The 20541-nt window shown below is 46.5% G+C and overlaps 1 protein-coding gene across 1 annotated transcript; it reads right to left on the reverse strand.

Moving 5' to 3' along the window:
• Positions 1 to 1395: 1395 nt before the first annotated feature.
• On the reverse strand, positions 1396 to 19648 carry SHE (Src homology 2 domain containing E). Its single transcript, XM_073609228.1, has 6 exons — positions 18585 to 19648; positions 18064 to 18190; positions 9755 to 10060; positions 8941 to 9091; positions 8093 to 8212; positions 1396 to 7127 (listed from the first exon to the last, which is right to left on the reverse strand). Exons 1-6 carry the CDS (start codon positions 18996 to 18998, stop codon positions 6944 to 6946), a joined length of 1302 nt encoding a protein of 433 aa, XP_073465329.1. The 5' UTR covers positions 18999 to 19648; the 3' UTR covers positions 1396 to 6943.
• Positions 19649 to 20541: the final 893 nt, after the last annotated feature.

The raw sequence follows: 20541 nt of genomic DNA on the forward strand, positions 1-20541 counted from the left end.
AGTTATTCATAATATACAAATCCCTAATGCCCCATACACACGATCAGAAATTCTGCCAGCAAAGGTCAGATGTGAGCTTTTGGTCAGAAATTCCGACCGTGTGTATGCTCCATCGGACTTTTGCTGGCAGAATTCCAGCCAGCAAAATATTGAGAGCAGTCCCTATCCGAAAATGCGTTCGTCTGTATGCAATTCAGACGCGCAAAAAATCACGCATGCTCGCAAACAATTCGACCCATGCTTGGAAGCATTGGACTTCATTTTCTCGGCTCATCGTAGTGTTGTACGTCACCGCACTCTTGACGGTCAAAAGCTCAGAGAACTTTCTTGTGACCGTGTGTATGCAAGGCAAGCTTGAGCGGGATTCCGTCGGAAAAACCATCCAAGTTTTTTCTGATGGAATTTCTGATCGTGTGTATGGGGCATTAGACTCTAATAATTATGCTGGGCTTATCACGGGTGTAGAACAAATATTGTAACATTATTTAAAAGAAGATTTAGTCACGTTTAAACATCATTAACGTTGATAAAGCACCTAGGTGAGATGGTATCCACCCCTGTGTACTAAAAGTATTAAGGTCAGTTATTCATAATATCCTAATTTCTTAGACCCTAATAATTCAGATGGGTCACTGACTTTGACAAAGCAACTTAGGTGAGATGGTACCCATATATAATATAAAAATAATATAAAGGCCACTATACATTCATATGGCTGTGCTACTCGTGGGCCTGCATCCTAGTTTAAGAAGAAGACGGAGGTCCTTTTAGACACTTTCCGGGCAGAAAGGAGGATGATGGCAATGTCAGTAGTAACACTATTTTTTGGAGCTTTAAAAATGACTTGTATGTGTATATACTGTATATTTCACAATACTGCTTTTTTTTTTTTCTCTGTTTCTTAGAAATGCGTGCTATGTTCCAACTTCCTCTGTACTTTGAGTCAATATAAAACATGACAGGCAGGGAGCTATTGACCTTTCCGCCCTAAAAAGAACCTCCCTAAAATTTCCCAAGGACCAGCAGTGACTGTAATAAGAGGGAACTGTCATCATGTTTTGTCACATAGAGCATAGTGTCATTTATTCTTTAAAATAAACCAGCAGTGAGAGAATAGCGAGGCGTTGCTAACCCCTCCTTCCTAAAATGCTGGTGGCAAGTCTATGGAGCAACTTAGATAGTTGCTGTAAAGTGGACCTGTCATCTGGTGAATTTTTTTTTACTGTTAGTAATTGTTTAATTTTCACACTTCCAGGTATTTAAGGTGGGTGTGCAAAAGAACTCTTTACCGACTTGCTTCAGGATGGCAAGGCATGCTGGGGCTTGTAGTCCTTCGGTGGCTACGTGATAGCCATACTCTGTATGTAGTGTAATAATCAGATGGAGGCAAATCTGTTAAATGTACAATCATTTATTAGCTAGTGTACATATATAATACAAGCAAATATATTCTTTGAGAAGACCTGCACTGGAAATGTGGACAGGGGAGAAAGACTTTGTGTGTTTCGCCATCTTGTGGCCATTGGGGTGAATTACAACCTCCTTGGTAGTACTTTTTTTTTTTTAATTCGAGCAAAAGCAACTGTTTGGGCAACTTTAATCATAGAATTTTGACTTTTCATATCATAATTTTGAATATATTAGGTAAATGTAAGCTTGGCATATTCACCCCATTTTAGCCAACAGACATAAGAGCAGTGTTCTCCAAACTGCCACCCTGTGGACTGGATGCGGCCCTTTGCTTGCCTTTAGCTGGACCTTAGGGCACTATTCCTCCCACTGACACCGACCAGGGGGGCACTATTCCTCCCACTGACACCGACCAGGGGGGGCACTATTCCTCCCACTGACACTGACCAGGGAGGCACTATTCCTCCCACTGACACAGACCAGGGGGCACTATTCCTCCCACTGACACTAACCAGGGGGGCACTATTCCTTCCACTGACACTGACCAGGGGGGCACTATTCCTCCCACTGACACCAACCAGGGGGGCACTATTCCTCCCACTGACACCGACCAGGGGGGCACTATTCCTCCCACTGACACTAACCAGGGGGGCACTATTCCTCCCACTGACACTAACCAGGGGGGACACTATTCCTCCCACTGACACCGACCAGGGAGGCACTATTCCTCCCACTGACACCGACCAGGGGGGCACTATTCCTCCCACTGACACAGACCAGGGGGCACTATTCCTCCCACTGACTCCGACCAGGCGGGCACTATTCCTCCCACTGACACCGACCAGGGGGCACTATTCCTCCCACTGACACCGACCAGGGGGCACTATTCCTCCCACTGACACCGACCGGAGGGGGCACTATTCCTCCCACTGACACTGACCAGGGGGGCACTATTTCTCCCACTGACACCGAACAGGGGGGCACTATTCCTCCCACTGACACTGACCAGGGGGGCACTATTCCTCCCACTGACACCGACCAGGGGGGGCACTATTCCTCCCACTGTCTCCAACCAGGGGGCACTATTCCTCCCACTGACACAGACCAGGGGGCACTATTCCTCCCACTGACACAGACCAGGGGGCACTATTCCTCCCACTGACTCCGACCAGGGGGGCACTATTCCTCCCACTGACACAGACCAGGGGGCACTATTCCTCCCACTGACTCCGACCAGGGGGGCACTATTCCTCCCACAGACACCGACCGGAGGGGGCACTATTCCTCCCACAGACACAGACCGGAGGGGGCACTATTCCTCCCACTGACACCGACCAGGGGGCACTATTCCTCCCACAGACACCAACCGGAGGGGGCACTATTCCTCCCACTGACACCGACTGGAGGGGGCACTATTCCTCCCACTGACACCGACTAGGGGGCACTAGTCCTCCCACTGACACCAACCAGGGGGGCACTATTCCTCCCACTGACACCGACCAGGGGGGCACTATTCCTCCCACTGACACCGACCAGGGGGGGGCGCTATTCCTCCCACTGACACCGACCAGGGGGCACTATTCCTCTCACCCACACTGACCATGGGGCACTATTCCTCCCACTGACACCAATGATGGGACACTATTCCTCCCACTGACACCAATGATGGGGCATTATTCCTCCCACTGACACCAATGATAGGACACTATTCCTCCCACTGACACCAATGATGGGGCATTATTCCTCCCACTGACACCAATGATGGGACACTATTCCTCCCACTGACACCATTGATTGGACACTATTCCTCCCACTGATACCAATAATGGGGCACTATTTCTTCAACTGACACCAATGACTGGGCACTACTCCTTCCACTAACACCATTGATGGGGCACTATTCCTCCCACTGACACCAATGATGGGACACTATTCCTTCTACTGATACCAATGATGGGGTACTATTCCTCCTACTACTGAGCACAGACATAATGAATTTGTTTTACTCCCACTGGCCCCCCTAAAGTCTGAAGGACAGTAAACTGGCCTTTTATTCAGCAAGTTTGGAGATTCCTGCTCTAGAGTCCCAGATACCTTGAGTACCTCATATTGTGAATAGCAGGGTCTAATAAATAGGATGTAATAAATAGACCTTGAATTTTAGTGCAAGGTCCACTTTAACGAAGAACCATCATAAAAACTTTTTTTTTATCACTCTTTTGTCCCCTGTGAAGCAAAGTACATGTAATATTTTGTCCCATGTTGCTAGTTGCTTCCTAACGCTAGATATGAGATCCAATTGGGCGTCCCCCTCCTCTCCCCCCCCATAGCTGTCCGACAACACAGCTAGGAATGAGACGATTGTCTTTCTCGTCTGTTTGCCAGGATAAGCTGCAGCAAGAGAAATTCAGAGGGGCCGGGAGGCTAACACGCCGGCAAGTGGGGCCCCCGGGCAACTGCCCAGCATGCCCATGCAAAAAGACGGCCCTGCCTCTGCATTCCTCTTGCCACTGCTTGTCATGAGAAAGTGCTGTGTCCTTATTAAGCTGTTGCCTCCTTTCTATCCATTAAGGTCGAACTGGGCAACCCCTGCCCCCCTTAGCTGTCCGACAACCATAGCTAGGAAGGAGACGGTCACTCTTCTCAGCTCCGAGCACTTTCCCGGAAAAAACAGCGGCAACAGGAATTCAGTTGAATGAAAGGCTGACATGTGCCCTAACCCAATGGATTCATCTTGCCAATGTGTGTCTTAGGAAAGTGCTATTACGAAGCAGGCGTCTCCTTCCTAGCCATGATGAGGTCAAACTCCTCCTCACAGACGTTCAGCAACATACTGTAGCTAGGAAGGAGACAGCTGCTTCATAATGGCAATTACAGACAAGCCATGGCAAGAGGAATGCAGAGGGAGTGGGCGCATGTAAGGATCCCATGCCTCTGAATTCCTCTTGCTGCCACTTATCCTGAAAAAGTGCTTGGAGCTGAGAAAAGCAACTGCCTCCTTCCTTTGTATATTGTTGGACAGCCATGGGGGGGAAAGGGGGCACTCAGTCCAACCTCATGGCTAGGAAGGAAATGTTCTCTTTTCTCAGCTCTATGCACTTTCCAGAGACAAGCAGCGGCAGGAGGTATTCAGAGGGAAGGGAGGCCAACACACTTCCAACTCCCCCTTCATTCCACTTGTCGTGGCTTGTCTATGGAAGGTGCTGTAAGTGTTGGTATGAAGAGGCCAGCTCCTTCCTAACAGAAGGTGCTTCAAAATGGCACCTATGGCACTTTCCCGAGACAAGCCATGGCAAGAGGAATGCAGAGGGAGAGGGCGCAAGTCAGCATCCCATGGCTCTGAATTCCTCTTGCTGCCGCTTGTCCCAGGAAAGTGCTTGGAGCCAACAAAAGCAACTGCCTACTTCCTTTGCATGTTGTCAGACATACATGGGGGGGGGGGGGGTAAGGGGGAGCTCAGTCCGACCTCATGACTATTTAGGAAATGTTTTTTTCCCAGCATTATGCACTTTTCTGAGACAAGCGGTGGCAAGAGTAATGCGGAGGGCAGGGAGGACAAAGCACTTCCACTCCCCCTGCATTCCTCTTGCCACGGCTTGTCAACGGAAGGTGCCATAAGTGCTTTTATGAAGTGGCCATAGCCTTCCTGATGGAAGGTGCTTAATAACGGCACCTATGACATTTTCCAGAGAAAAGCAATGGCAAGAGGTATTCAGAGGAAAGGAAGGCCAACACACTTCCAACTCCCCCTTCATTCCTCTTGCCACGGCTTGTCTAGGGAAAGTGCTGTAAGTGTTGTTAGGAAGTGGCCATCGCCTTCCTGACGGAAGGTGCTTAATAACTAGACCTATGACACTTTCCAGAGACAAGCAGTGGCAAGAGTAATGCAGAGGGCAAAGCACTTCCACTTCCACTCCCTCTACATTCCTCTTGCCACGACTTGTCTACGGAAGGTACCAAAAGTGCTTTTATGAAGTGGCCACCTCCTTCCTAACCGAAGGTGTTTCATAATGGTACCTATGGCACTTTCCAGAGACAAGCCATGGCAAGGGGAATGCAGAGTGAAGGGAGACCAACACACTTCCACTCTCCCCTACATTGCTCTTGCCACGGCTTGTCTACGGAAGGTGCCATAAGTGCTGTTATGAAGTGATCATCTCCTTCCTATAGGAAGGTGCTTTATAACTGCACCTATGGCACTTACTGGAGCCAAGCATTGGCAAGGAATGCAGAGGAAAGTGAGACCAACACACTTTCTCTCCCCCTGCAATCCTCTTGCCATGGCTTGTCTCTGGAAAGTGCAATAAGTGTTGTTATGAAGTGACCATCCCCTTCCTAGCAGAAGGCCCTTCATAATGGCACTTATGGCACTTTCCTGAGACAAGCAGTGGCAAGAGTAATGCAGAGGGAAGGGAGACCAACATACTTCCTCTCCCTCTGCATTCCTCTTGCCATGGCTTGTCTCAGGCAAGTGCCATAAGTGCTGTTATGAAGTGGCCATCTCCTTCGTAGTGGATGGTGCTTCATAATGGCACTTTCCCAAGACAAGCAGTGGCAAGAGGAACGCAAAGGGAGAAGGGGGCATGTCAGCATCCCATCCCTCTGAATTCCTCTGGTCGCTGCTTGTCTCAGGAAAGTGCTCGGAGCTGAGAAAAGCTACCTCCTCCTTCCTAGCTATGCTGTCGGACAGCAGAATGGGGGGCACCAGTCCCATCGGACCTCATGGTTAGGAAGCGACTAACAACATGGCATAAAGTAGTACCAAGGAGGACAGAACAGTGAAAAAAATGTAAAGACAGTTCCTTAGTCAGAGGAAAGGGCTGTCTCCAGGTAAGCCTGCCCTCATGGATCGCTATATATATATATATATATATATATATATATATATATATCCCACATATGGGAACCTAGTATTGAGTTAGGGACCACACTTATCAGAGGTGTCTTGCCACAGGGTGGCTTTATATCTTCTTGCAAATGTATGGAGCAAAAACCTTCTTCTATGTTTCTTCCGTACAAGAATTATTCAGTCCATGTACCCATTTTTTTTCCAGCTACAGTAACAACCTCTTAAATTTCCCAAACAAAAATTAGAATTTCTTTCCAAATTTTCCAAGTCTTCTACATCACATACTAACACAGACTGAGGTTCCTCCATGAGAACATGCTGGTACTTTGTAACACAATTCTGAGCCATCATCACCTCCTGAACCTTTTGTAACATTTCTGGGTCCTTACTAATGTCAGGTCTTTGACTTCCTTTGGTCCACCATTGCCAGTAGACAACCAAGGCCTGAAGAGCGGGTAGGCCTTGTCCAGAGGGCCACCATATTGTTCTTTGTGGGAAAAGTTGGGCGCTATTGGTGGGCCTTAGCTGACAGTAGGGGTTGAAATTTGCCGTGCAGGTCTGCAAGATGCATAGATCAAACTTGAAAGAGGAGTGCCAATGATTAGCGCCTTAAAGAGTTGGCAGGAGTTGGCGTAGGGGTGACAGCAGAGGGAGGCGCCTTTAGGTTGTTGGGGTCTGAAGAGCTTAATGCACTCTGGGAACGGGGTATAACAAGCTCATATGCTCGGCCCCCTTGAAGGGTAACTTTTGGCTGGAGTAGTAGTGAACGACCTCCGGGATGCTGCAAAAAACGCCACTGGTCTGGTTCAGGGTGAACTTGTTGTCCTTGGTTTGCGCCACGATGATGTGAACACAGCCCTGGCTGGTCCTGCAAGGAGAAAGGTTTACAGTAGTGAAATAAGAAGAGAAGAAAGTGGGATTCTGTTGGTGAGTTATTTTTGGAGGCACAAAAGCTTTTGTGCTTTGCGTCATGGTGACCTCATAGGTTGAGACTTGCTAAACTTTTTAGACAGTGAAAGTGCAACTGCTGATCTCCATACACCCAACAACAGTTCATTAACTAATGAAGGAAGGATGTAAATGAACTCTGGAGCCTCTTTAAAAAAGTTGAAAATTTGAGCTTTTCCATAATTATCTTGACAGGCTCCCATTAAAATGGAGGCTGTACTCACAGCTTTGGTATCCACCTTGAGAAGATTGGAGACTCAGCAGGTTCTCTTCACACTGGCTCTACATCCAATAGAAAGTAAAGAAACCCCTAATGTGGCACATTAGAGCAAACCCGTCATAGACTAGGTTCCCATCCAGCGTCTTGAACTGCCATTGATGATGGCACCTCTGGAGATGGTGCTAGTCCTTGAGAAGGTACATTGGTGCGTGTAAGGCTTTCCCCAAAAGTACAGCCACTTCAGCTCACATATCTGTCCCTTCAAAGGTAATTTTATAGTTAGGGAAGTGAAAATTACTTTATAGTGAGTTGCTACACACCAGTTGAAAGCCAAAAAAAGGCTTACAGTAGGAGTGGGGTGGAAGAGACTTAGGTGGGCTTATAGGGATGGAAGGGTCTTAGGTGGGGCTATAGGAGGAAGAGAGCTCAGGGAGGCATCAGCGGTCTTCAGTAGTATTCTAGCAGGTGGGAGTTGAGGAAGTGGGGAAGATCCTTCAGGCACAGAATAGTATCGTTACCTTCTATATGACATAATGCCATGCAGCATGGTAGGGGTTGGGGGGGAGGGGCGGGGTTGCATTAACCTACAAATCTTTTACCATTTAAATCAGTCCATAAACAACCTGCTTTTACTTGGAGAATTTGTACATTGAATTGCTACTCACTTGAGAGCGATGGAGTATTTGCTGTTCCCTGATTCGCTGTTCCTCAGTAGGTAGCTGGCCTCGCGACAGGACTGCAGTCTGGTCTCCGCCTCCGCGCGGGTCACCGAACCATGATACCAGCTGTGTTCAGGAAACAGAGCAAGAGTCACTTACAGGCTGTGAATGCAACACCGAACGGTCAACCAATGTCAGCTGTGGATGGAGAAACCTGATATAACAGCAGGTGGAGCTCACGCTCAACTCCTCCCGAGAGGAGCAAACCACCAACGAGTGAGAAGGTAGAATAATGGTTCTCAATCAAAGATCTGGTAGTAGAATTTGTTGGCTAAACGTGTTTCAACACATAAGAAATCCCCTCCGTTATCATAATATTTAATTAATTAGGTAATGAATTCATTTTTTTAAATATATTTTTGTTTCAATGCTTTTTTATTTTTAATGTATTATTATTATTATTATTATCATTATTATTTTAAATTATTCATTTTATTCATAATTTTTATTTTTAATGCTATGTCCAGCAGTATTATTCCATGTATAGTAGATGGTGGAAGATGTCTATGGTGTAACTCCCAATACTGAAACCCTGTGACCTAGCCTGAGGTACAATGCATAGGAGTGGAGCATCTTACTCGGGGGAGGAGCATATAGGTGTCTGACCCCTGGTAGGCGGGGTCGATACCACTGAGGTCTGCCTTAATATTCCATTTATAGTAGATGGTAGAGGATGTCTTTAGTGTTTCTCCTAACACTAAAACCCAGTGATCTAGTCTGGCATAAAATGCATATTGGATCAGCTGATGCTGCAACCGGTGCACTAAGATGATGCAAATACAATGCAAGCACACCTCTGCTTCTCCAGCGGGACGGTCGGGTCCACCTTGTCCATCTGCTCAGGTTGAGGCTGCTTCAAGACTTTGGCCGTCCAACTTTTCTGCCGCTGGTGCAGACGGCCTCCTTCCTCCTTGGCCTGCGAGCGCTCACTGTTCTCAAATTGCACTGTGGGAGCCAAGAAAGGAAAGAAGATGGTGAGATACAAAGATCTTGCTGGAAAGACCTGTGGTAACAAAGGTCCCATCGCTGCACAGTGAAGAAACCTTTCCTACATTTGGTCGAGAACTTATAAAAATTTGACGCTACTCTAACCTGCAGGAATTACCAGCATTGGGACATATTTATACAACTGTACCAAGGGCCACCAGGGGCACATGCCCCAGGTCTTCTACTGAGGGCCTCCTTGGAGATATAAAGATGATACATTCTACACACACATAAATATGATACATTCTACACATTATACAGTTGTTACATTGTATATTTTATCTACTTTTTTGTTGTTACCTATGTTGTCATAATGTAACATTTCAGTTTTTAGATCAACTCCTTTTTGTTCAGTTAAAAAGATTATATTGGTCTTAGATTTGATCCAAAGTGGTCATAATAATATCCCACCAGCCCTTCGACATTTCTTTGTTCCCAGAGGCTCCCCTGGTCTATTAAGACCCCAGAAACTCTCCTTAGGTCAACATTTGCCAACAGGAAGTGTAGAAAGGAAAAATGACTCCAAACAAGACGGCAAGTCATGTCAGGTCCTCCTAGATCTAGAAGGTCATTGGCCATTTCCATCCACCAGCCTCTTAGCTTTTACACCTCTTTGCTTACCTGAAAGAGCCCTCACTATGTGCTCCTTCTTCCACTCCCAGGGCTGCTCATACTCCCCGGCCGGCCTCTCGTCATTCTCCGGTCGGGTCCCATCGGCCACCCGCTGGGCCTTCTTCTCCTCTCCATCTTGCTCATTGTCAGGGGGCTCATAGGGGGTGTCGTACAGCTGAGGGGGCTGAGGGGGTTTGACAAGGAGCTCCTGTGACCCCTGCCTCTTGGCCTCCGTCTTGCTCTCGTTTGGGGACGTCAGCTCCATGAGGAGCAGCTCGGTGATCAACTGGTCTTTGGACCCTCTACGTCGAATCTCTGAAAGACAGGATGAGATCACAGGTCATCATGGCCGCCTACAATTCATGGTGCCCACTCAATGCAGAAAGGAACATAGACGCACATCAGGGGCTGGATGGGGTTCCTCCTGGGTGGGCCTAGCTCTGGTCCTCATAAAGAATATAAAACCAACACTGCCTAATAGATACTTAAATTTACCACCCAGTCTTCCTTAAAACTATCTGTGACATCCTTTGAGACTTCAAGGCTTCAAATGTATCTACAGATTTATTTATTTTTTAAAATTTTTTATAGAGTAGGTCGCTTGTTTGTGTCCATGTTGGGGGATTCCATTTTCAAATTCTGCCACCGTGACAGGAAATGAGATGAAATAGAGATCTAGCCTAATGGGGGTTCTACCCACCCTACTAATTAAAAGAGTTTATTATTGATTTTTGAGATTTCCCCTCACTTCCTGTTCTAGTGACCACACAGGATGGAGAGGAAAATCTGCACAATGGGGACACAGATAAAAAAAAAATAAACTAACAGAGGTTCTACCTTCTCCCGTCTCACTATTGAAAGGCGTTTAGAGGGATTTCTCCTTACATCCTGTTCTGGTTACCACACAGGAAGTAGAAGAAATCTCCAGAATGGGGATTCTACCTTCCCCTGCCCTACTAACGAGAACTTTTTAATTAGCCTTAGGGAAAATCTCCTCACTTCCTGTTTCAGCGACCACAGGAAGTGAGGGGAAAATCTCCAGAATGGGCACGCAGACACCACAAAAATGACCTGATAAATGTTTGGACCCTTCCACACTCTGTCTAAAACAAAACCTTCTCAGATTAATAAGATAAGGATAAGGATGCAGATAAGGGCTTCTGAATTTCCTCCAACCTTCCTGACTATTTGCTCCAGATCCATAAAGTCAAGGTATCAGCAGGACAACCATAAAATGGGCGTTTTCAGAAGCAAGTCAAGGGATCAGCATTAAAGCCACAAAACAAACCTTTACAGAATGAAGCCAAGGGATCAGCATGAAAGCCATCAAATGGTTAGTTTCAGAAGAAAGTTAAGGGATCAGCATGACAGCCATAAAATGGTTATTTTCAGAAGTAAGCCAAGGGATCCGCATACATTTTCTGAGGAAAGCCAAGGAATCAGCATGACAGCCACAAAACAAACCTTTACAGAAAGAAGCCAAGGGATCACCATGAAAGCCATAAAATAGTAATCTTCAGAAGGAAGTCAGGGGATCAGCATGACAGCCATAAAACTGTACTTTTTAGAGGAAAGCCAAAGGATCAGCACAACAGCCACAAAACAGACATCAGCATCACAGTCAGAAAATGGTTATTTTTATAAAGAAGCCAGTGGATCAGCATGACAGCCATAGAATGGTAATTTTAAGAAGGAAGCAAAGGGATCAGCATGACAACCGTAAAACAAACCTCTACTGAAAGAAGCCAAGGGATCAGCATGAAAGCCATGAAATGGTAATCTTCAGAAGGAAGTCAGGGGATCAGCATGACAGCCATAAAACTGTCATTTTCAGAAGGAAACCAGGGGATCAGCATGACAGCCACAAAACAGAAATTTTCTGAGGAAAGCCAAGGAATCAGCATGACAGCCGCAAAACAAACCTTTACAGAAAGAAGCCAAGGGATCAGCATGAAAGCCATGAAATGGTAATTTTCAGAAGGAAGCCAAGGGCTCAGCATCACAGTCAGAAACAGGTTATTGTCATAAAGAAGCCAGTGGATCAGCATGACATCCACATAATGGCAATTTTAAGAAGGAAGCCAAGGGATCAGCATGACAACCAAAAAATGGGCATTTTCAGAAGGAACCCGGGGGATCAGCGTAAAAGCCATGTCTTTTTTTCACATATCAGCAGGACAGTCATAAAACAGGCATTTTAAGTAGGTAGTCAAGGGATCAGCATGACAGCCATAAAATGGTAATCGTCAGAAGGAAGTCAGGCGATCAGCATGACAGCCATAAAATGGTCATCTTCAGAAGGAAGCCAAGGGATCAGCATTAAAGCCATAAAATTAGAATCTTCAGAAGGAAGCTAAGGGATCAGCATGACAGTCATAAAATGGTTATTGTCAGAAAGAAGCCAGTGGATCAGCATGACAGCCATAGAATGGTAATTTTCCGAAGGAAGCCAAGGGATCAGCATGCCAACCACAAAATAGGCATTTTCAGAAGGAAGCCAAGGAATCAGTATGACAGCCATTAAACTGTTGAATTTCAGAAGGAAGCCAGGGGATCAGCGTACAAAGCCATAAAACCCAGTGACAGCCATAAAATGGTAATCGTCAGAAGGAAGCCAAGGGATCCTCGTCACAGTCATAAAATGGTCATTTTCAGAAGGAAGCCAAGGGATCAGCATGACAGCCACAAAGCAGGCATTTTCAGACGGTAGCTAGTAATGGATATTTGTCCCATGACAGGTCCACCCCACAGTCTGATCCTACCTGCCGATGGAAATATGAAGGACACCATTGCAGACCTCCTGGAGATGTCACATTCCATAGAGTTGGTCATCACTCATTGTGGGGAATGTGGTGGGAAGGAGGCAGATAATGGAGATGGATCAACAGAGGACAGGGATGTCCCCCCCCCCCCCTCTCCTCTGCCCCTGGCCCATTGCTCAGACACCTGGCTGTCCCATTCTCCTGGCGCCATGGCAACCGGGCCTATCCTGTTGGCTGCCAAGGCGTCCTTCCTGTCGGTGGAACGAGCCGTCCAGCAGAGGAAGCCACGCTGAGAGCCAGGAAGCCACCACGGGAAGTCACACCCAGGAGCTGGAGAAAGAAGGGGGACGGGGGGCCTGGACAGGACCCCATATAGGAGGTGGGGGGGGGGACCGTGACCACCGCCGAACAGCTCTGAGTCCTCATAAAACTCCATTACCGATCGCAGAAGATCAGATTGTATCAACGTGTACCGACTGGAGAAGAACGGTTCACGAATATCCAACAATTGCAACAACGTATCTCCCAGTTATCAGATCTTCATCCAACCACTTCTCCAGCTACAAATTATTCCTACAATCGTTTCCTTCAGACCGTGGAGCGTCCAGGACTATTTAGGCCCCATTCACGCCTGAGTGTAGCAGAAACGATAACGTGCGTCATGCTTTAGGGACGCCCAATTACTTGAATAGGTTGCCCTATGCATGACCAAAAAAAAATGCACCGAAGTAGCTCCGGACCCCATTTTATAATCTCCATTCACAAAAGATTGTTTTATCGCTCGATATTCCGGAAGAACGGCGACGCTCAAGATGAAAAATTCCATTGCACTCAACAGGCCCGCGCGGCGCACCCCCGAGCGTTGGTCGCTTGGAGCTGGGGAAAAAAGTACACCAGCAGGGGGCAGAAGTGCAAATTTTTTTGGTCCCCCATAGGCTTTAATGAGCCAAGAAGGAAGCCAAGGGATCGGCATGAAAGCCATAAAGTGGTAATCATCAGAAGGAAGTCAAGAGAGCATCATTACACTCATCAAACAGTCATTTTTCAGAAGGAAGCCAAGGGATCAGCATGACAGCCACTTAATAGGCCCACGCACGCCCGAGTATTGGTTGCTTGGAGCTGGGAAAAATTACACCAGCAGGGGGCAGAAGTGCACATAGGCTTTTAATAAGAGCCCACCTGAAAAAAAAAAACTATGCATGTTTATGTGCGATTTTCAGGTGCTCCTATTTAAACCTAGGTTCACAGCTACACTACGTTGCCAAAAGTATTGTGACGCCTGCCTTTACACGCACATGAACTTTAATGGCATCCCAGTCTTAGTCCGTAGGGTTCAATATTGAGTTGGCCCGCCCTTTGCAGATATAACAGCTTCAACTCTTCTGGGAAGGCCGTCCACAAGGTTTAGGAGTGTGTCTATGGGAATGTTTGACCATTCTTCCAGAAGAGCATTTGTGAGGTCAGGCACTGATGTTGGACGATCCCAAAGGTGTTGAGGTCAGGACTCTGTGCAGGCAGTTCCTCCACCCCAAACTCGTTCATCCATGTCTTTATGGACCTTGCTTTGAGCACTGGTGGGCAGTCATGTTGGAACAGGAAGGGACCATCCCCAAACTGTTCCCACAAAGTTGGGAGCATGAAATTGTCCAAAATGTCTTGGTATGCTGACGCCTTAAGAGTTCCCTTCACTGGAACTAAGGGGCCAAACCCAACCCCTAAAAAACAACCCCACACCATAATCCCCCCTCCACCAAATGGTTTGGACCAGTACACAAAGCAAGGTCCACGAAGACATGGATGAGCGAGTTTGGGGTGGAAGAACTTGACTGGCCTGCACAGAGTCCTGACCTCAACACCTTTGGGATGAATTTAAGTGGAGACTGCGAGCCAGGCCTTCTCGTCCAACATCAGCGCCTGACCTCAGGAATGCTCTTGTGGAAGAATGGTTAAACATCCCCATAGACACACTCCTAAACATTGTGGACGGCCTTCCCAGAAGAGTTGAAGCTGTTATAGCTGCAAAGGGTGGGCAAACTCAATATTGAACCCTACGGACTAAGACTGGGATGCCATTAAAGTTTGTGTGTGTGTGTAAAAGCAGGTGTCCCAATACTTTTGGTAATATAGTGTATATGGGTCTCCATAAAGAGGAGGCCTATAGGGTCTAGTTCCTCCACCTAAAACTTGCCTATCCCCAAACTCGCTACTCCACCTGTAACGTCTTCCAAAAGATCTCTCCTAGCCAGTGCCGGGACGCGGTCACCCAGCGCCCAGGGCAAAGATGCCAAACTGCACCCCCCTCCCCCGTTCATGATGAGCTAGCTTAAGGGATCCTGTGTATTGCTTGTCAAAATCACTGCCGCTGTCATTACTCCTGTCAGCCTTGTAACCGAAGTAAGGCGCCCCCATCCCTACAGTAAACCATTACGCCCAGGGCAGCCGACCCTCCTGCCCCCCCCCCCCCCCCCTTGTCCTGGCCCTGCTCTTAGCATTTGATGGCTGGATACAAAGTATCAATAATCAGGGAAATCTCACGGAGGAACCCAATGGGTATTGGATCAAACACAATTTTTGATTGGTGGCTATTGATACTTTGTATCTTATCATTTGATGAGCGGATACAAAGTATACCAAACCAGATGAGATCTCAAGGAGGAGCCCAATGCATATTGGATCAAATGTAGTTTCTGATTGGTGGCTATTGAAACTTTGTATCCTACCATTTGTTGAGTGGATACAAAGTATAAATAATCAGGGAGATCTCAATGGAGGACCCCAATGGGTATTGAATCAAACACAATTTCTGATTGGTGGCTATTGATACTTTGTATCCAATCATTTGATAACCGGATACAAAGTATCAATAATCAGGGGAGGTCTCATGGAGGACCCCAATGGGTATTGGATCAAACACAGTTTCTGATTGGTGGCTGTTGAAACTTTGTACCCAACAGTTTGATAACTGGATACAAAGTATCAATAATCAGGGGAAATCTCATGGAGGACCCCAATGGGTATTGGATCAAGCATAATTTCTGATCAATAATCAGGGATAATCACATGGAGGACCCCAATGGGTATGGGATCAAGCATAATTTCTGATCAATAATCAGGGGAAATCTCATGGAGGACCCCAAAGGGTATTGGATAAAACACAATTTCTGGTTGGTGAATATTGATACTTTGTATCCAATTATTTGATAACTGGATACAAAGTATCAATAATCAGGGGAGGTCTTATGGGAGGACCCCAATGGGTATTGGATCAAACGCAGTTTCTTTTTGGTGGCTATTCATACTTTGTATCCAATCATTTGATGACTGGATACAAAGTATCCATAATCAGGGGAAATCTCATGGAGGACACCAATGGGTATTGGATCAAAGGCAATTTCTGCTTGGTGGCTTCTGATACTTTGTATCCAAGCATTTGATGACAAAACACAAAGTATCAAAAATACGGGGAAATCTCACAAAGGACCCCAATGGATTTTGGATCAAATATAATTTCTGATTAATAATCAGGGGAAATATCATGGAGGACCCCAATGAGTATTGGATCAAATGCAGTTTCTGATTGGTGGATTGGTATCCAACCATTTGATAACTGGATACAAAGTATCAATAATCAGGGGAAAACCTCATGGAGGACCCCAACGGGTATTGGATCAAACATCATTTCTGATCAATTATCAGGGAAAATCTCATGGAGGACCCCAAAGGGTATTGGATCAAACACAATTTCTGATTGGTGGCTATTGGTACGTTGTATCCTATCATTTGATAACTGGATACAAAGTATCAATAATCAGGGGAGGTCTCATGGAGGACCCCAATGTGTATTGGATTAAACATAATTTCTGATCAATTATCAGGGAAAATCTCATGGAGGTCCCCAATGGGTATGGGATCAAACGTAATTTCTGATCAATAATCAGGGGAAATCTCATGGAGGTCCCCAAAGGGTATTGGATCAAACACAATTTCTGATTGGTGGCTATTGGTAAGTTGTATCCAATCATTTGATAACTGGATACAAAGTATCAATAATCAGGGGAGGTCTCATGGAGGACCCCAATGGGTATTGGATCAAACATAATTTCTGATCAATTATCAGGGGAGATGTCATGGAGGACCCCAATGTATATTGGATCAAACATAATTTCTGATCAATTATCAGGGGAAATCTCATGGGGGTCCCCAATGGGTATGGGATCAAACATAATTTCTGATTAATAATCAGGGGAAATCTCATGGAGGTCCCCAATGGGTATGGGATCAAACATCATTTCTGATTGGTGGCTATTGATACTTTGTATCCAATCATTTGATAACTGGATACAAAGTATACAAAGTATCAATAATCAGGGGAGGTCTCATGGAGGACCCCAATGGGTATTGGATCAAACCATCATTTCTGATCAATTATCAGGGGAAATTCATAGAGGTCCCCAATGGGTATGGGATCAAACATAATTTCTGATCAATAATCAGGAGAAATCTCATGGAGGTCCCCAAAGGGTATTGGTTCAAACACAATTTCTGATTGGTGGCTATTGATAATTTGTATTCAATCATTTGATAACTGGATACAAAGTATCAATAATCAGGGGAGGTCTCATGGAGGACCCCAATGGGTGTTGGATCAAACATCATTTCTGATCAATTATCAGGGAAAATCTCATGAAGTTGATAGCCAGTAGCCAATAACTGCCCTAGCGTAGTTTTTTGTCCATCGGACTAGCATACCGACAAGCGGATTTCTGGGTCCGGCGGAGTTACGGCGTAAAGATTTGAAGCATGTTCCAAATCTAAAGTCCGTCAGATTTGTGACCGGAAAAGTTCGCTGAAGGTCCGGTGAAGCCCACACACGATCGGATTGTCCGCCGGATTTGGTCCGTCGGCGTCCATTGGACAAGTCCGGTCGAAGAGTCCGACCGTGTGTACGCTGCATAAGTCTAACCCTAACAATGCAAAGCCAATTTTTAAGGTGACTAGAAGACCCAGCATGCTGCCATAAACCAAAAAATCTAAAAGGACTTGGCTGCCTTTATTTCGTCCTGTGTCAGGGACTGCATGGCTGAGAAATGGAACCTCAACTAAATGTCCCTCAGCCTGGTGAGTCCATTCCCAGATACAAAATGGAAGGGGGGGTGGGAGACAGGAACTTGCGTTTCCTGCTGCAGCGTGAGATAAGGAACGCGGTTTGGGAACAGGGCACATAGTCACAGCTCCAACTGGAAGGTCAGGAACTTCAACCTCAACCTTGCCCCCCCACCCCCACCCCACCCCCAGTATGACATGGGAATCAACGTTATATTTGTACAGCGCCTCGACAATAGTCCTGTAGGCTGCAGCCACAAAGGGGTTAATACAAGTCCAGGAAGGTTTCCTTCCTGAAATCCTGATTATTTTCCTCTACTGATGGAACTTGGCATCCTGGGATGAGAGAGACGATCGGATGGTGGCTGTCACATAGGCAGCAAGGCAAAATTGCACAAAAGAACAGCGAAAAACAAAAATGGCGGAACAGGAATGCAGGTGGTCCACACTCACCAGTTATCATCTGCTGTGCGTCGTACGGTTCCATGTAGCCATCGTTTTCTCCGACCCTCTCTGCGTCACGCTGGACTTTGGTGCGCTTGGCGTCGTAAGGGTCGACATAGTCCTCTATAATGATGATCTGGTGGAGAACAGAAAAGAGATCACAAGAGGCAAATGATATGGTCGCGATGCAAAGTGGTGAAATGCATTGTCTATTGTCCCGTGAACCAACTGAAAACACAAGATGGCGGCTTCAAGGGCACATGACGGGTCCCCTTTAATTCTGGGGGCCCTCCGGACCAGAATTTGATACCCACAATTAAAGCTAGAAAAATATAAATATTAGACCCCTCCCTCAAAACTAAACTCGGTCTGACCACTAGGGGTGTCGTTCTAAATATGGCTGCTGCCCCAATGCTATATACAACACAAAGAAGTAAACTGTATTTGTAAGCTTGGAAAACACTCACATTAAAGCCAGATCGTTAAGAAGACCTCAACGGGTCCTCTTGCTCCTCAAACCATATACTTACTTTTTCCTCTTTGATCCCCTTCTCCGGCTCTTGGCCCTGCTCGTTGACCTCTTGGAAATTCCTTCCATCCTTCTCCTGCAGGCTGGGGTCCACCTTAATAAGGCGGTTGATATAAGTGTTGTGGCCCTTGGCGGCCCGAAAAGCGCCAATCTCGTCCCTGGAGTTTTTCCGGCTTTTGCCCGCCAGAAGGCTCTGGAGACTTTCCCTGGACAGGCGGCTCTCCTTCACGCTTTTGCCCTGTCCGTCTGATGATGAGTTCTTGCGGTTCTTCACCGAAGAACCAGAGGACTCAGGGCTGGAGTTCTTATGAGAGCCTCCAAGTTTAGGGAGGGTTTTGGCCCCTGGGAGCCCAGGCTTGGCTCTGTCTGAGACATTCTTCAGTGACAATGGGAGCTCCTTAAACCACTTGGCCATGACTGCGGCTGCCAGACAAAATTAATGTTCCACAAGGCCAAGGGCCGCTGGGGCCCCAAGTCACTGGTCGGCACTATCCGGGGGTCCCCAGGATCCAGTGACCGATCTCCGCCTCTGAGGGCCCCACCGCTGCCAGCGTCTCTTGGTTTATTTTTAAGGTGGGGTTAGGAGCTCTCGAAGACGGCGGCTGTCCCAGCCTGGTTTTCCAAATGAGGGGTAAACCCAGGATTTCCCACACGGGGCGTATTTTGAGTTCTTCGTGGGTCTTTGGAGGGTTTGAAAGGGTGTGGCAAGACTTATGGGCTCTCCGTTGGCTCTTGACCAAGGAGACCCAGCCAACGGTAACCCAGTCTTAATGGTCTCCTGTGGTCCTGGTGATGGTCTTCAGCTGCTCATGAGGTGCTCCTGCCTGGAGGTCAGAGGACTCCCTTGGTAAGCCGTACTCAGCAGTCCCCAGAAGACGGATTGGAGAGTGAGGAACGGGTCTCCAGGCTGTCAGCTTTGAGAGAGGCGAACAATAGCCGGACTGGCAGCTCAGAAAAACAGATATTTGTGTGATTACAATTCACACTCAGCCAGGGCTCAGTACAAAACAGGCTCTCCCAGGGGAAGGAAGTCCATTTCCTTCATGGTTCAATGGAAGGCGGACGCTTGTTTGTCTCTCTCTGGAAAAAGCCTGAAAAGTGCATCTCATGAAATCTGTTTAGACTGCCCAGCTCCATTTCTGAGAATTCCACAGGAGCTCTGCCCTATGAGGGTGTCACGTCTGTGAGAGGACAGGGACTGTATCTTCTGGAGAGTGCCAGACCCTCTCATTACCAGAAAAAAAGGTCTCTCTATTGTCTTCAGGAGGGTAAAGGTCCTAATTCCTCCATATAGATCTTTAGTGAGACCTCATTTAGAATGCTCTGTCCAGTTCTGGAGACCTCACTTACAGAAAGATATTGATAAGATAGAATGAGTTCAGAGACTGGTGACAAAAATGGTGAAAGGTGTGGGGGATAAAACATATCGGGAGCGACATCAGGAACTTAATATGTAGAGTCTGGAGGAAAGAAGGGAAAGGGGAGACATGATTGAAGCCTTTAAATACCTCAAGGTGGTGAATAAGATTCAGGAGGGCAGTTTTTTCAATATGAAACCAAAAACAAGAACACGGGGACAGGACCTCAAACTAACTGGAGGAAAGTTCAAAACCAATATTAGAAAGTGTTATTTTACTGAAAGGGTAGTTGATGCTTGGAATAAGAGACATTCAACAGTAATTGGCTTCAAACATGCTTGGGACAAACATAGATCTATAGTCAGATAATAAAAGTAACAGAAAACAAAAAACAAATAAAAAAGAAATGGGCAGACTCAATGGACTATCCAGTCTTTTTCTGTCATCACTTTACTATGTTTCTATGTCTTCCAGCTCTGTCTGTACAGAGTCTCTACCTCTCAGTCACAATGTCCCACCACCAGCAAGAGATGTCTCTATGGAGGGGACAGAGATCTCTATCTGTCTATATAGATGGGGACTCTCATGAAAAGCAGATGT

This window comes from Aquarana catesbeiana, linkage group LG13 (assembly GCF_042186555.1).
Source record: "Aquarana catesbeiana isolate 2022-GZ linkage group LG13, ASM4218655v1, whole genome shotgun sequence".
NCBI lineage: Eukaryota > Metazoa > Chordata > Amphibia > Anura > Ranidae > Aquarana > Aquarana catesbeiana.

What these genes read in the sequence shown, in the direction of transcription:
- SHE (XM_073609228.1), bottom strand. Translation starts at nt 18,998, where the DNA reads ATGGCCAAGTGGTTTAAGGAGCTCCCATTGTCACTGAAGAATGTCTCA. An exon ending in CGCACAGCAGATGATAACTG is followed by an intron (nt 10,061 to 18,063) that starts GTGAGTGTGGAC and finishes CCTGTCTTTCAG; the next exon opens with AGATTCGACGTAGAGGGTCC. An exon ending in AAATACTCCATCGCTCTCAA is followed by an intron (nt 7,128 to 8,092) that starts GTGAGTAGCAAT and finishes TTCTCCTTGCAG; the next exon opens with GACCAGCCAGGGCTGTGTTC.